Source organism: Convolutriloba macropyga, chromosome 14 (genome assembly GCF_964194025.1).
Source record: "Convolutriloba macropyga chromosome 14, txConMacr16.3, whole genome shotgun sequence".
NCBI lineage: Eukaryota > Metazoa > Xenacoelomorpha > Acoela > Convolutidae > Convolutriloba > Convolutriloba macropyga.
In genome coordinates this window covers 48,144,647-48,161,744 of record NC_134481.1, presented here as the reverse complement: position 1 = coordinate 48,161,744, position 17,098 = coordinate 48,144,647, and the positions used below count along the sequence as shown (strand labels likewise).

The following is a 17,098-nucleotide window of genomic DNA, read 5'->3' as shown; positions in this document are numbered from 1 at the left end:
AAAGGTTTTGACTGATCCTCGGGAGCTGAGTGTCGTACTATTGACATGCAGCTTTAAGTCACTCTCCATTGTTCCATGCCAAGTTTTCCATAGTAGAATAAGGTCAGCTCGCGCAATTTGATAGCAAATTGGATACAAATTTAGTTTTGAAAGTGTCTCGTTGTAATCCTCAGACCTAATAACCCAGCGCAACACTTTGCGCTGAAACTTTTCTAACACTTTCAAAATACCAGTTGTAATACACCAAGCTTGGGAGCAGTAAAGTAGCACAGATAGAATCATCGTTTGGTACAACGTTTTCTTGCGGAGAATAGAAACTTGAAACGGTATGCTTCTTTTCAAAAAAATAAAAATTTTATTACATTTCGCAAGTTTCGTCTTAACATGTGTTGTCCAACAGAGATCTTCAGTAACTAGCAATCCCAAATCCATAATCTCTCTAGTGAAAAGAATTTCCGCTTCTCCTAGAAATAAGGGAGACTGGCTGCATTTAAAGTTCATCGCTTTACACATTTCTGGATGAAATTCAAGTTGATTTTTGCGTGACCATTCATAAATACCATTGATGTCACATTGCAGACCTTCGAAACAATCAACGCATAGCAGCTTTAGGTCGTCGGCAAATAAGTAAACATGGGAGTTTTGCACATGGTCAACAAGATCGTTCATGTACAAGATAAACAGAAGTGGTCCAAGGACACTTCCTTGTGGGACACCAGATGTTACAACGGATGGCCTAGAAAAACAAGATCCTATACGGACAATTTGGTGTCGATCTTGGAGATAATCCGAAAAAAGATGAAGAAAAGCGTCGTCAAACCCAAATGCTGCCAGTTTTCTTAGTAAATTATGATGCGGAACGGAATCAAAAGCCTTTTTGATATCAAAATAGACGCTAGCACAAGGAAAATTTTTGTCAAGATTGTTGTAAAGAACATCAAAATATGAAATAAGTTGAGTAGTTGTGCTGCGTCTCTTCATAAAACCGTGCTGAGCGTTTGTGACTAGCGGCCTAACTAGTGGATACAAAAAATTGAACAACATTTTTTCAAAAACAATAGAAAGTTTTGGAAGCAAGCTGATCGGACGATAGTTTTTAACGTCACTTGTTGAACCATTTTTGTGTAGTGGTGTGATATATGAGGTTTTCCATTCCTTAGGCCAATGCGAGGACTTTTGAATAACTTGAAATAATGCCATAACTGCTGGGGCTAAAACTTGACAGCCATCACGAAGCAAGAAAGATGGTACTTGATCTGAGCCCATGGAAGAACTGTCATCACATTTGCTCAATATTTTTTCAATTTCCAGAACTCCAAACGTAACATCCCGTAATTTAATACTCGAATCTAAAGCTATTGGAACATTAGCTTTAGATTCGACAAATAGCTTTAGCATTAGCTTTAGGATCGGTACGCGCGACGAGTACCGAACACGAGAAATGACACTGAAAGCTTAGTTTGGAGATAAAACTACAACTTGAAAGAAAGACACTATATGAAAGGAAACTTTCAATTTTGAAATTGAACAAAACCAATGTAAGTTTGAGGTAATTTATGTAGGTTTTTGAATGAAAAACGTGATATGCATCTGCTACATCAAATCGAAAAAGTATTTTTAGTCAGATTTGAAATTTTTAGTTATGACTATAGATATGTAAAAATTCGTTTTAATTTTTCCTTGAATGAGTGATTTTATTTTCTGGCTTTTCATTTAGCATTTTGTATTGTATAACCTGACGATGAACTCAGAGTTCGAAAACGTTCGTAAGAAAGTTTTAAATTGAGAATAGTTTTTTTAAATCTCTAAAACTTCAATATGAATTCCCGGCCCGGTACTCGTCGCGCGTATTTAGTTGAGGATTCATCTTTTTGATGAAGATCGCTAATACTGTCATCAGTTTCTTTTTAGCACGGGACATGCATCTAGAATCTCCCATTCAATATCATGCGCTGTACCACAGCATTCAACGAGGTGTTGTCCCATAGGGGAAACTTTCCTTTGTGCTCCGAATTTCTAGTGGTTACTTGGCTGGTTTGGCCAACATAGATGTATTTAATTTCACATCATATAGAGAATTGCTAATTTGGTTTTCACTGCATGTCAGGGCAGTGAAACACTGCATGTTCTGGCCCCCATTTTTGTACAACCCAGTTGCAAATTATGTTATATAGCATGTTACTATGTAAAAAATAGCATGTGTGCTTAGGGGGTGTAAAAGATATAAGCCAACTAAGCTGGGGTCCAAACCAGAATAGATCCGAAATTAGCTAACGTATCTCTTGTTTTTCACGGTTCGTACGAATATAAGTTTTGTTAAAAATTCGGTTCATTCCCTTTGTAGCCCCTTGTTATGGTATAAATTCTATGTCGGTGGCGTGGGGGAGCTATGATGTGAAATACCGGAAAGTTTTGTTTATATCGATCTTTTAAAGAATTTTTCGCTCTTTTTAAAGAATGTTTATATCGATCTTTTAAAAGAATCTTTTAAAGAATTCACTGTTATCGTGTAACTTAAGTAACACGAACAGCCTCTTGAGCTACGAATCTTTAACTCTTCGATTGCGGTTCTCGTTTTGTCTGAATTGCCCCTGTTTCGGTTACGTCTTTTATGAGTTGTTATAGTTGTTTGGCGTACTTTCTATGCTTGTGAATAAAATCTTTGGGAAACAAAATCCGTAGGAAGACGTGTTGTTTTTAGAACTCTATGTACTGGACTGTTTAACAGAACCAACTGCCAAGGTAAGTTAACTCGTGCCATATTTTTACATGATGATCTACTATGTAATTGCACGTGCGGGTGGTGGAGGCACAACCGGAAAAGATCCCAATAATCTACTCCCCGCACAGTGTTTTTCATGGACGCACTATCATTATTTTCTTTTATTTCACGTTACTAAGTTTAAAATAGCAAGAACGCCTGGGGTGTACAAGTTATGGGCCCACTAAGCTTCTGGGGGGAGGGAGGGGGATGAGGTGAAACAGATCCAAAAATTTCTTTTTAAAACTTAAACTGCGGACAGCCAAAATCAATTAAAGATTGATCCAAAGCAAAATTATATTACAGAATTATTCAAGTATAATCAAGTTATTTGAGAACCTGTAAATTTTTAACATTCTAGTTATGTTTTCTCAGTTTAAATATTTCGAATCCAAAAAAAATGTGAGTCTTTCCCATTATAGCCCCCCCCCCCGCTATCAAAATATAGCCCCCCGTTGTGGTATATTTACCATGAGTTATCTGACCACTAAGCTGGGGGGCTATAATGGGAAAGACCCAAAAATGTTTGTGCTTTTCTTGTAGTAGTTTTTTAATAATGTTTTCTGATTTAGTCGTGGCTTTTAACTCAATGCCTGACGTATGAGGACTGACTAAGTTGAGATGACAATAACTGCCATACAGAGTGAGGAAAGTGACAACATTGCTCATACGCCAGCCAGAGAAAATGCACAACAGATTCCGAGGAGATCTGACTCCGCAATCAGCTTTAAGAATTCCAAATTGAAGAAAAACTCATCAACCGATGAATCTATCAGTGAGCAGGATCTTTGCAGAATTTGTCAAATCGGAGGATGTTAGTGGTCATTTTTACATCAAAGTGCTTTTCAGCTTACCATTGTTGAAATGTCACCGTTGATTGCGCACCTGTGTATCTGTGGGCGTGTGTATGTATTGTATGTGTGTGTGTTTTGGGAGGGGGTGCTTAAAGACCTGAATTCATTAGCTACAGTAAGAAAAGGCAAGATATTATGTAACAATACATAATTTGTTAATTTGATTAGATTTTAAGAGGTACCGCGCAATGTGCTGCTGTCCTGTTGTTGAAACGTCTATTGGGACCAATTGATTTTTAAGTTTTTTTGAAACTTTATTATCAGAGCTTTGCACAATTAAAAAAGGATCATCTTTTAAAATTATGAAATTACAAAAAAAAATGCAGCTAAAAACATTAAAAGTCGCGAAATCTTTCCATCTGGCTGAATTGAAAAAATACGAACAAAATTAAGTGACGTAAAAGTTTTTCAGTTAAGTGACGTTCAAACGTTATTAAAACCCTTGAGTAATGTATCTAAACGTTCAATTCGTTAAACTAAGCGCGATCAGAGGTAATATCATTGTTTGATGAGATCATGCAATTAAAAAAACAATAGTTTTTCGACGAAACTCGAAAAGTGTGAAAGAGGTGCCTTTGAAGTAATCAAAACAATTAACATACACCATGGTAACAAAAAGCTACGTACGCCTGAAGAATTCTTAAATAGCGCCACAAACATCTAATTCCTACAAAAATTTGTACGCTTTTAGCTTTTTAAACATCTGGTAGACTGTTTGTATAGTTTGCATACAAGTTTCTAACGACACGTGCGTCAATTTCGTTCGAAATGATATTAAAGTTTCAAAAAAACTTAAAATCAATTGGTTCCAATAGACGTTTCAACTTTTTCGTAATCACTGCTTCAAAGTCGCGCACGATATTTTGATTGGATTCAGATCCGAACTAAATTCGGCCGTTCCAGTGCCTCCTACTCATTCTCTTGTAAGAAATCGCATTTTTTTGTTTTTCAGAGGGATTTTTTTTTGCACGTGCGTCAGTTTAACTCCTATTATCAGTATTTCTTCTCTTGGGTGACATTGAAATGATACATATGTGTTCTAATTGCGCCAATTTGCAATTGCTAGATTTCATCAACGGGAAGCTATAGCTTTTGATGACTTTGACACCTTGTAGTCATAAAATATTAGTGAATATTTGATTTTTGCCCAGTTTTTAAATTTTACTATTGTCCTATCACCTAGCATCATAAATGACAGGCGTTGTTGGTTGGTAATTAGACATGAATGAACCTAATTAATGGTTTGAGTTCATAGCTAGCGGTTTTCATGACTTTGACACTATTTGTTCTCAGAAATTTTATATTGAGTTTTTTTATAGTGAAATTTTTGAATTTCTCGTGTATTTATTGAGCTTTTTGTTGTCTTATAATTTAATCAAATTGAGATTTACCTTATCGATTTAGTTTACTCACTTTAAAGCTATTGATTTCTCTGACCTTGATTCTAATTGTTTCCAAGAAACATTGGTTTTTTTTTCAGGAAATATTTTTTTTGTCACTTTGTCTTACATCTTTATTTCGTTATTGACAGTTCTCATTAATTTCTAAGTATGCCTATAGGAATCGAGATACTAGTTAGAGGTCATAGTTAGAGAATGCTTTTGCATTCTATGAATTAAACGCTGTTCGTTTTCAAAATTATTGCAGAAATTTTGAGTTTGGCATGTAATTGTACTTAATGCTGTCAAATCACTTATTCAATAATGACAGGTCTCCTTGGTTGCTACTGAAAATTTTGTTAAATGGAAGATTCTTCCAGTGCGTATCTAATGCTTTGGGTAACTTTAATACTGTTAATGATCAACAAAGTAGAAGTCAGTTCTTTGATCTTTAGAAAATTTGTCTTTTTTCTCATTATTTGGCCTCATTTATTACATGTTGCAATGGTTGCTAATGGGGAAAAATTGCATCTTATTAAATGCTGGAGTTCAGACAATTTGATTTTGTTTAAATTTTGACACTTTTGAAAGTTGAAGTTTGATTTTTTAGTCCCGATTTTTTTCTTGTGGTCTTGTCGCTGACTCCAAAAAAAAAAAATTGGCCTTGGCGGGATTTTGGTCAATGTGTTTGCTTCAATTTGTAGCTAACTTTTTTTTACTGAGACACCGTTTTTTCTCAAATTGCTTTTCGTGAATTCGAGTGAGTTTTTAATTTCTTCCATTTTCCTTAATTTTGCGTCTATTTTGCGGTCATTGATTCCCACCAAGTTGTTGTAATAGGTACTCATTCTAAGGATGATAAGAGTTAGTGTGTTTTTGTAATGCGTTCAAATTATTTTCTTGGGTTTTTTTTTACTGATTTAGTTTAATTTTGCTGTAAAAATGCTAATTGCCAGGTCAATAGTCTGTTTAATTCTTTGGATGGTAATTCATGACTTGTCCTGCTATGTTTTTTTTACAATCCAACGCTTTTGAATGGTATTTGGGCGCTGTCTTGTTTAGATCTCTTCACGCATTTTTTATTTTTGAAGTCAAATCTGTGATGATTTTGGTCACGCAGAAACCAAACGTTGAGCAAAAAAACGGGTGGTTTTGCGGTGTAAATTTTTTTTCATTCTAATTTTTAATTAGAGTGAGAAAATAGTGTATGAACATAAATTCGCTTTCTCCCTAGTGGTATTTTGTTCACATGCGGCATTTTCGCTTTGATTTTTACTGCTTCTCAGTTTTTGATAGGATTTTTTTTCTAAATAGTTTTTTTTCCAATCCAGTCATAGTCCGTTCGTGGTCTGGTTTTTTCAGCCAATGAGAATTCTTTGAATTGCAGGCCAGGACTTGTCCTGCTGTGTTTTTTGTTTCGCTTTACCTTTTGATCACGTTTTTCGTTTTACATAAGTCACGATTTTCACGTCTGCTGTCTGATTTACCTCACTCACTGTTTCAATTGAGAATGGATTTTAAATTCTTTCACGAACTGAATTTTGCAATATAGTGAATACGGTCAAAGTCAAAAGAGCAAAATCAAGAGAAATGGGATAAACCGATAAAGCCCCGTCATTGAGTCATAGTGCATTGTCATCAAAGTTCATTAAAGCGATTGCTAGCTGAAATTAGGCTTAATAGCTTTCAGTTTAGAAGGTGAATTAAGTAAAGTTTTAGAATTACCGAATTAGAACAGTTTTTGAAACGTAGGAAAAATTCTGTCAATTTCTATCTCTTGTGTTTTCTTATTCTGTTCCAATCTGTGTGTGTCAAGCGCGTTAACGGCGGCTATTTTCCAGCAGTCTGCCGGCTGTATTTCTGCCAAAATGGAATCATATTTGTTTTAGCTGATAATTCGGACAACCCTCTTATCACACCCTGCAAATGTGCAGGCTCAGTGCGCTATGTTCACCAGAGTTGCCTTCAGAAATGGATCAAGAGCAGCGACATCAAATGTTGCGAGCTCTGTAGATACGAGTTCAAAATGCAGACCAAACTTAAACCATTCTCAAAGGTAACACTTTGTAGCTTATTTAAGTTACCTTACTCAAAATTTAGAATAGTTGCGTGATTTTGACGTTTAAGTGGGAAAAGTTGGACATGTCAACAAGTGAGAGGAGAAAGATCCTGTGTTCCATTGGATTCCACTTAGTGGCCATCACTTGTGTCATCTGGTCACTATACGTACTTATTCAGCGCACAGCCCAGGAAATCAGACAAAAGGTAATAATCTGAAGACCCCCACCCCCCCCCCCCAAAGAAAAAAAACCCCCTAGACCCCCTCCCTCTTTCGGTACCTCTGAAAATGTTTGCAGCGTATATTTGGGTCCTCTTGTTCTCTGTTAAATTTGACTTCTTGTGTGATTCTTTTCGGTCTAACCATTTGACTTTTCTTCCAGAAGTTGGATAAACTGATAAATCTAAGGTCACTTAGTTGCTGTGTAATGGAAATTACCGGTTTCAGAAAACAAACGCAAAGAAAAAACCTCACCCGATTTCAGATAGTATAAACACCACCAAAGAACAATACCCCCACTTGACTGTTAATGATCTGCGCATTTGGCCATTTTCTGTGGGCCATTGTTATGTCTTAGCGGCCCGTGGGGCGTGATCTGAAGCTATTGCAACTGATAGCAGAAAAATGAACGCTTCCACGCTTGGAAAAACTAGCCAAAGTTCGAACAACATTGCATGGAAAGTAACATCTTAGAGAAAAAGCTGACCAAGGTATACAGATACTGCAAATTGTATCGGCTGCTACTGGAGACTAAGCGAATCAAATGAAATGTTTAAATTCACAGCTAATGATTTTTACGACTGACGATTATTGTTTTCAAATATTGGCGAATTTTAGAGCTTTGCCTGTACTTTTTGTACTTTTTCTTGTCAGTTAGTCCTGGCAGGTCTGAGGGCGAATGAGAACTGACTCTAATATTTGATGACCGGGTTTTTCAATTGCTCTTGAACGAAGTTCATAGCAATTATTGTAAACGTGTGTGTCTTTTTTTATTCAAAAATTTCACTTGACAATTTTGACTTTTCGAGAGACTTTTTCGCCCTTTGACTTTTTGCGTTTCGCGTGATCTAAAATTTTCTCTCAATTACAATTTCAAGCAGCTGAATTCAACTGGCGGCAATTTAATACTAAAACTCAAATGAAAAGTGCGCCGAAACTAGTGCCGTTTTTTACTTTAAATCTTAATAGTGGTATATGTTAACCTCTGTGGTTATTTGGAGCCCAATATTGAACTTCTTAGTCTCATTTAAGCTCCCCTCCTCCCCCCCCCCCCGACTGAAGCATGATGCAATTGATTAGAGCTCCTACTAGTTGTTCAAGAGCAATTCTTCCGACGTTTATTCGGTTATGTTTAATTGCTCTTGAACGCAGTTCATAGCAATTATTGTAAACGTGTGTGTCTTTTTTTATGCAAATTTTTCGCTTGACATTTTTGCGCTTTTCTTCTAGAACATTCTTTGACTTCTAAAGTGACTTTTTCACGCTTTCGTTCTTCATTTTTGAGTGATCTCTATTGCTCTGAAGTAAAGCTAATATAAGACGCATGAACAAATTTTTCAAGGATAAAAACGACTACTTAGTCGATGGGATGTATTTATAGGTGATAATAAATACAATTTGCTTGATGGAATGTACTTGGAGCAACGTCAGATAGCTTGATGAGGCATTCGTTCTCATTGTTTAATAATTGAATGATAAAAACGCTCTTTAGGTTACTGTAGTTCATTGAAACATGCTTTCTTAGGTTGATGGACTTCTATTCAAATAAAATTTAAATGGGACTGTGAGAAATCGAAATATAATTTTCGTCCAGAAATACACCTAATTAATTGCTCTTGAACGCAGTTCATAGCAATTATTGTAAACATGTGTGTCTTTTTTATATGCAAATTTTTCGCTTGACCATTTTGCGCTTTTCTTCTAGAACATTCTTTCTTTGACTTCTAAAGTGACTTTTTCACGCTTTCGTTCTTCATTTTTGAGTGATCTCTATTGCTCTGAAGTAAAGTTAATATAAATTCGGTTGCAGAATAAGTGAGGTATGTGATCTGTAGCGCAGTGGTTAGTAGTTGTGGCTGTGGATCGGGAGGGCAGTGGTTCGAATCCCGGGGGGGGGGGGGAATTTGCACCCTTTATTTGATCTAGGCTACAGCCCCTGAATTAAACTGCCTCGCCTGTCGTTCAAGAGCAATTCTTCCGACATTTGTCGGTTTATGTTTATTACTTTGACAGTATTTGTTTTCTGAATGGATTTTTGAGTTCTGCCCGTTTCTGTTGCTTTTCTTGCGGTCTTCGTTTTTTGCGCAATATTAATAGTTCTTATTGGCCATCTAGCGCAGAGTAATTTTGGTCAATTTGTGGGCTGGCATTGTTAGCTATTATATTTTTTACTTAGATACCAATTGTTCTTAAGAAGTTTGTGAATTTTTGAGTTCTTGAGGTTAATTTTTCTACTTTTTCCTAATGCAATTAATAAAACATGCTTTTGACTTCTAATAATGTACGGCATGCTGTGGCTAAGGACTTAAATAATTAGTTATATGCTCATAGTTAATTGAGGCAACTAATTTTTGAAAGTTTTCTGATTTTTCCTAAATTCTTCAGCTTTCTGCTCCCTTTTCGTTTACCTTGTCTCCAATTGTAAGCATTGCTCTTACAGCATTTCAAGGATGTTTTTTATTGTCGATAGTTATTTAAACTGTTGTAATTATCAATAAGTTGTACATTATTAGGTTTTGGAGAAAGAAATGTTTTTGTTGTTTTTTATTGAAATTCGATGTTGCTGGAGATTTTAATATTCAGCTCTTAGAGGAATTCAATATTTTGTATTGTAATTCAAGGCCTGCCCTGCTATATTTTTTAATAGCTGCTGCCAGCTTCTCAAGGGCTATTATTTAGGCGCTCTCCTTTTTTACAATTCAAAGATTTTGATTTGTTTTAGTGCGCTGTCTTTTATAGCGTATAATTGTATGAAGATATTCTCACACATTTTGCTAATTTTTTAATTCACTTTGGAGGAGGGATTTTGGTCACGCCGAAACGGAAAGTGGAGCGAAAAAGCGTGTGATGTTCCGTTGTTTTTAGTTTTCACGTTTTTCGTTATACATAAGTCTTACTCATTGTTTCCATTGACTTACCCATTGTTTCCATTGAATAGATTTTAATTTATTTCACTCATTGAATTTCGCAATGTAGTGAATACTGTTAAAGTCAAAAGAGCAACGTTTAAAACTGTATAAACCGATAATGACTGGTCATAGTGCATTAGGTTATCAAGGTTCATTAGGACGGTTGCTAGCTGGCATTAAAATTAAGCTTATTAGCCTTCAGTGATAGAAGCTGAATAAAGTGGAAATAGAATTTTAAAATCCAACAAACTGCGCACCAAATTAGAGCAATCTTTGACACGCAGAAAATTTCTGTCAATTTTTCTTATTGTTTTCTGTTTAAATTCGATGTGCGTCAACAGCGGCTATTTTCCAGTAATTTGCCGGCTATGTTTTTGAATTGCTCTTGAACGAAGTTCATAGCAATTATTGTAAACGTGTGTCTTTTTTTATGCAAAATTTTGCTTGACAATTTTGACCTTTCGAGTGACTTTTTCGCCCTTGACTTTTTGCGATTCGGGTGATCTAAAATTCTCACTCAATCAGAATTTCAAGCAGCTGAATTCAATTGGCGGCAATTTAATACTAAAAGTCAAATGAATAGTGCGCCGAAACTGGTGCCATTTTTTCTTTAAATCTTAATAGCAGTATATGTTAACCTCTAATGTGGTTATTTGAGGCCCACTATTTAACTTCTTAGTCCCATTTAGGCTCCCCCCGACTGAAGCAGGCTGCAATTGATTAGAGCTCTCACTAGTCGTTTGAGAGCAATTCTTCCGACGTTTAGTCGTTTATGTTTTTAATTTGTCGTCAAGATTTTTGTTACGGCTATCACATCACGATCTTTTGGTCAGACGTAACTCGCTCAAAAACAACTTAACTGAGTGTATGCGTCACTCTAATTGAAGGTTTTTCGAGAGCAGCAATAAGTTGAACAGTTTCTTAATGAAAATAAACGTCTCGAAATCTTTTAATCGTTTTGAAACTGTAGATCTACGAAGCTGGGGCTACTTTTTTCTGACAATCTGCCAGCTATGTTTATAAATTGTGATTTATGCATAGGAGTTCCACTGGCCATTCTGGACGAAGTTAGTGGTAGTGGCAATCGGATTCATAGGAGGAATCGTCTTCATGTATGTGCAGTGTAAAGTATACGTGCAATTGTGGAGGAGATTGAAAGCTTTCAACCGAGTAATTTATGTACAGAACAACCCGCTAATTAGTATTCCTGATACAACAGACAACCTTGCTGTTCACGTGGCTTCTGGTTGTGATGCGACACCAAATGAACCCGGAACTTCGAGTTCAGCTGCGCGTGGAACTGAGAGAGTGAAAAAGGAATCTGCCGGAAAAAATGATTCGAATTTGGAAGTACCAATGAATCCTAGTCACACTACAAATGGTCAAAATGAAAGCCCTAACAGCTCAGCGTTGGGAAGCGGACTTTATCAATCAAGTGCTTACAATGTTACGCATGTTTCGAACAATCCTGAAATTTTCGAACAAGGGTCATCTGAAAGTTCCGTTCCACCAGTGCCAAGCGAGGTCGTGTCAAGTTTAGAAACAGATAGCGCATCTGAAAATGTGGAAAAACGTTTACATGAAGTCCGAGTTGACCTGAGTTTTGAGTCGCAAGGCGGCCAGAGCTTCAAATCACTTCCAGTTCGTTCGGTAACTGCAGCAGCTTCTTATTCTCAAGTTTAAACTTGACTCTACCGATGTGTTATAGCGAGTGTTTCGTCTTCTTAGCAAGCAGAAATATTAATAACTGAATTTATATTCTACAATTAGAAAAAAAATCCTATTTTTGTGTAAAACAGTTGTCTCATATCTCTTAATAAACGAGTAGATTCTGTTGCTATTAGCGCACAGTTAAATGGTGTGCTCTAATCGATGTTGTAAAACCTTTTAATTGCTTTACTGTTTAATGGAGGCTGCTTTAGTCTACATGACCACCGCAGCTATGCGCAGTTTAAGTCTGAGAGGCAATTTTGGCATATACTAAAAAATGTTTGCAGCATGAATTGTAATTCTAGACACATAAAAGAAACATGACTGATTTTTAATTGCTCTTGAACGAAGTTCATAGCAATTATTGTAAACGTGTGTGTCTTTTTTATTCAAAATTTTTGCTTGACAGTTTTGACTATTCGAGTGACTTTTACGCCCTTGAGTTTTTGAGTTTCGCGTGATCTAAAATTCTCTCTCAATCACAATTTCAAGCAGCTGAACTCAATTGGCGGCAATTTAATACTAAAAATCAAATGAAAAGTGCGCCGAGACTGGTGCCATTATTCACTTTAAATCTTACTAGTTGTATATTTTAACCTCTAATGTTATTTGAAGCGCACTATTGATTTTCTTAGTCTCATATAGGCTCCCTCCCTGCCCCCCCCCCGACTAAAGCAGGCGGCAATTGATTAGAGCTCCCACTAGTCGTTCGAGAGCAATTCTTTCGACGTTTATTCGGTTATATTTTAAGTTTTTTTTCAAGAATCCGACAACCCTGTGATATGTGAATTTTTAAGGGTTCAATTCTTCCCGCATCAGTATTGGATCAGCTGGGCGAGGGTTTTTCTAATGGAGGTTTAAAATTCTATTATAGCGATTTCTGTCGACTGTGGCGAGATGTATCGTTTTTCAATTCGATAACAACAAAAATACTTATCATAATACTGCTGTCCCCGTCAATCAGATGTAGTTTATTAATAATATCATAATAATATTAAAAAAATTTATAATAATTGTGGTGATAGGCTTTGAGCCATCAAAGTAAACTTACAAAAAGCGTATACGAAGAGTTAAATTCTCGCTTGCGTTCTCTATCATACACTCACTGCGTCTTAGACATCGTTCCGTTCGGAACGTGCAACTCAAGTAACTGGTCCAAGCTGCCGATAGGCGTAGACAATACCCTACCATCATATGTACAAAGTGAAGATAATAATCATAACAATATTTGTCCATAACGAGTTTATAAGAGTCTTAAGGGATTATTCCCTTATAATCCCTTATTATAAGGGATTATTCAAGGCTGTTCTGAATTTTGGATTGTACCGAGTCCGTGTGCGATGGTTCCATATCGTCGATGCGGCTCGAGCTGGCCTTGTTCGCTGGTTCCCTGAGGGAGCTATGATTAGTTTGATGTTGTTGTCTTTGCAGAATACATCAAAGTTTTTTATTTAGATGCTTGTTCGTGGTCACAGCGCATGATTCGAGGTATGCCGTAAAATTTTGTAATCTTTTAGGTAAGTTATTGCTGTGTCTGTGTCGCAATTGTTGTGTTTCTTCATGTGGGTATCTTGAGTATCTGTCTATTGTTACAAGGATATATCTGTCTTTATTGTTGTGTGAAATTGGCCCTAAGAAATCCATTTGGATTTCTTCGTTTGTTTCGCTGAGGGGGGGGGGCAAATTTGTGCGTGTTTCTGGGAATTAGTGATTTTGGTCGAAGGCGACGAGTCCCTATGAATTTGGGGATACCAGATGAGTTGGGAGAGATATATCATACCGCCTGTCCTGGTGCGTCTTATGAATTGAATTTCGTATGGTGTTCCGAATTTGAGTTGGTATGTATAATTTACCATCATAAAGAATGCATGCATTTGGATTGACAGATAATTCGCGCCTGAGGCTATCATTATTTCGAGAGGTTTTTAATGGCCTCCCAGTCTTGGAGTTCGATTAATCTTCTGATCTGCTGGAGTTATCGCTCTTAAGGTCTTTATCAAGTAATTTGGAGAATTCTCAAATGTTATTTTTTCGAAAGGATTTTGGCAAATCTGTGTTTTGAGTGGTCTTAATTCTTGACCATTGTTTGAGGAATTTTCTGTTTGAGTTCCGATTGTGCTGGAATTTGATTGATTGGGGAAGGGACCTGCTTTTAGGGGATTATCTAAGGGTTCAAGTTGTTCCATTTTGTTTTTGTTAGAGCCTCTATCTTTTTGGAATCGGTTGATTGAATGTGTTTTTGGCTGGATTATTTCTGGTACAGATGTAAACTGTGGAATTTATTCAATTTGTTTTGTGTAAGTTTTGTTAAATAGATTGTGACTGATTTGTAGGTAACGAATGGCTAAAGGCGTGTTGTGAATGTTGCGTAAGCGGAGTAGTGCTTATTATCTGTCTGCTTTTTTCTAGCACAAGTTTGAATGGGTCAATTAAGTTTATTACAAATGTTAATCCTCCTTTGAAGGTGGTACTAATTTAGATGCGGGTTACTTGCTTAGATAGTCAGCAAATCCCATATTCATTCTAGCTATGAGTTCGATTGCAAAATTGAAAGGAAGTGGACGGTCTACCCAGCGAGTTAATCTACTCTGAAATGTTTTTATTTCCTCTATTGTCTTTAATGCCGTTAGTAATGCTTTGTGATCCATTTGAAGTGTGTATTTTGAGCCCTATAGGTAATATATAAAGTGTTCTAAGGACCACACGACTGATAGAAGCTCTAGTTCGTTTATGCTGTACTTAAGTTCGTATGTGTTCAGGAATCGGCTACCGTATGCTATAGGGTAACACGTATTGTTAATTTTGTTCTAGGCATGCGCCTAGGCCCGATTTGCTTGCGTCACATCGTACGCGTTTCTATCTATATGTATCGAAATGATTGTTTCCCATTATTTGTTTGATTGCAAGTTTTATTTTCTGGAATGCTTTGGAGTATTCTTTGTTCAAATTTAATTTCGTGTTTTTGATTTCTTCATTTGAAAGGAGCCGCCGGAGTGGTGCTGATAGTTCTGAAAGGCTTTCGATATATTTTATTAAACGGTGTATAGTTCACATAAATGTTCTCAATTGTCTTAATGTTTTTGGTGCGTCCATTCTCTTTATTGATTCTTTTTTTCGGACTGTAGATTTTTTTCCTTCTGGATTTATCTGGTATCCTAACCAAATTACTTCGGTAACTGCACTTTCGCATTTGCTTAAGCTGATTGCTAGGTTTTCTTCGTCTAATATTTTTATTAGTTTATCTATACTGTTTCATGCTCTTTTATTGCTCCTTTCGTTATTATTATTATGTCATCTAGAAAGGCGTGTGCTGATTTTATGTTTAAAGTGAGATCAACTGCTTTTTGGAATGTGGCCGGCATATCTGTTAGTCCGTAGAAACCGTTCATGAAACTATATGTTCCAGTTGCATATCCCTACAGAATGTTGAAGTTGCAATGTTTTTGCGTATCTCTGTGTTGGGGTTTCTGGCTATATGCATATTTAACGTCTATTTTCGAATATTGTTCAAATTTTGTGTTTTAGTTCACTTATTTTACAAACTAATGTGTCCATTAAGTGGTCGATGCTTTGCATTTCATATTTGTTTTTATGTATTGAATCATTGAGTTTTTCTGGAGTCTAGTGCTAGTTTGATGGATTTGTCTTTCTTGGCCATGATTACTACCGGGTTTAAATATTCATCTGAACATTTGTCGAGTTTTATTTGTATTTCGTCGATTAATTTCTTTCGTTCTTTCTCTACTTTATCGATCAGATGTAATGGGAGGATTCGTGTGGATTTTGCTATGTTGTGTTTAGACTTTCCTAATTTTGTGCATAGGTGTGGGTATTTTTGGAATACTCATTTTGCAATGTTGTTTTGTAAGGATTGTATATCTTGGGTTCCCATTTTTTGAAGGATATCTCTTCCCATTAGGGTGACTGTATTTCGTGGGACGACCAAGATTTGGCATTTTGTAGAAAATATTTTTCCTGATTTCAAGTCCAGTTAATTTGTGTAGTCGATGTTGATGTTGTTGTTGAAACACCAAAACTCGCCTACGTCTGTTGTTTTGTTAATGATGTTGGTTCCTAATTTGCTCTTGCTGTTTGACGAGATATGAAGGATCTCGGGCTCCCAGTGTCCACCAGCCAATTGATTTTCGTTGTTGCGGTCTGTTTTGAGCCAGAATTCTCCTTGTTTTTTGTTTACAGACTTTTTGTGCATGGTAGTGAAATTTAATGAATTTTTAAAGTTTTCAGATTTCCAATCTTCCATTATTTCTCTTTTATAACAGGTGCTTTCTGGGTCTATGGTTTTGTGTCGTTTGTTTCTTCTACTCTGGGTAGTTTTCTGCTTGTGTGATTTGTAGGTTTCGTACTCTTCGTGCATTGACCTGTTGTTGTTTTTGTGGGATATGTTGTTTGTTTTTGCTGTATCCGTAGTTTGTATTGCTTCGTGTTAAAAATTGCTAAAGACATAAAAGTGGTCACATTTTTTTTGAAATAAAAAAGAACATATAAATACTAAAAAACAGAATGCTGCTTTTTGTTTGATTCTTGAGTGAATCCGTTCGAGTGACTCTCCTGGATTTTGTGTGCAACGAAAAAATTGAAATCTATCAAAGGTCCCTTTTCTAATTTCTCTGAATGTTTCCTGAAGCTTTATTACAAGTGAGTCTATGGTGCATTTTCCTAGGTCATTGTGGGGGTTGCCTTGATGAAAGATGTTTGTTGCTTCTAAGCCTAGTGATAAATAAATCAGGCTCTTTACTTTTATGTCTGCTTCGTCCCATTTTAAGTTATCCAACATTGGTCCTCTATCTTCTATTGTTTGGCAGGATTTTTGCAAATCCGCTCTTTGCTTTATATTTTTTTGGCGTTCTTCTGCTGTGATTTTGTCTGGAGGTGCTGGCTCATATAGTGGTTCTTGTGGATAATCGAGTTCTGCTGCTGTTGGTCGGGGGTGAAGTCGTTTCTACATGGATATTCTCTTCAGCGCATATCGCTAATTTTGTTTTCGTGGACCATTTTCCTAGGTTATTGTAGGCTGGGCTCCTTTTTCCCAGAATAGGGCTACGTCTAACGAGGGTCTAGATGACGTTGACTGCGAAATGGAATGAGTTGTCTCAATCGGTAAAAAGAACCGTCGATTAAACTGAAATACGCAACTGCTTTATCTCTTGACGCAAAAATCACCCTTTTCTCGCTTGCGCGTTTAACTG

General features: G+C 36.4%; 2 protein-coding genes across 4 annotated transcripts in view; both read left to right on the top strand.

Moving 5' to 3' along the window:
- Positions 1 to 17,098, top strand: part of LOC142352794 (translocon-associated protein subunit delta-like) — a 576,117-nt gene that overhangs the window by 153,346 nt on the left and 405,673 nt on the right. Inside the window, exons 2-6 of one of the 3 annotated variants that reach the window (XM_075404904.1) lie at positions 2,700 to 2,742; positions 3,334 to 3,575; positions 6,884 to 7,050; positions 7,122 to 7,259; positions 11,223 to 11,977. The exons of the other annotated variants lie outside the window; for them this stretch is intronic. Coding sequence (XP_075261019.1) covers positions 3,383 to 3,575; positions 6,884 to 7,050; positions 7,122 to 7,259; positions 11,223 to 11,864 — 1,140 coding nt within the window. The 5' untranslated portion in view covers positions 2,700 to 2,742; positions 3,334 to 3,382 and the 3' untranslated portion in view covers positions 11,865 to 11,977. Of the gene's footprint in view, positions 1 to 2,699; positions 2,743 to 3,333; positions 3,576 to 6,883; positions 7,051 to 7,121; positions 7,260 to 11,222; positions 11,978 to 17,098 lie in introns of those variants that run through there. 3 annotated transcript variants of the gene reach the window in all.
- Positions 5,524 to 17,098, top strand: part of LOC142352795 (uncharacterized) — a 169,554-nt gene continuing 157,979 nt past the window's right edge. The window contains exon 1 of the mRNA XM_075404907.1: positions 5,524 to 5,535. The gene's annotated coding sequence lies outside the window, so the exon portion shown is untranslated. The remainder of the gene's footprint in view (positions 5,536 to 17,098) is intronic.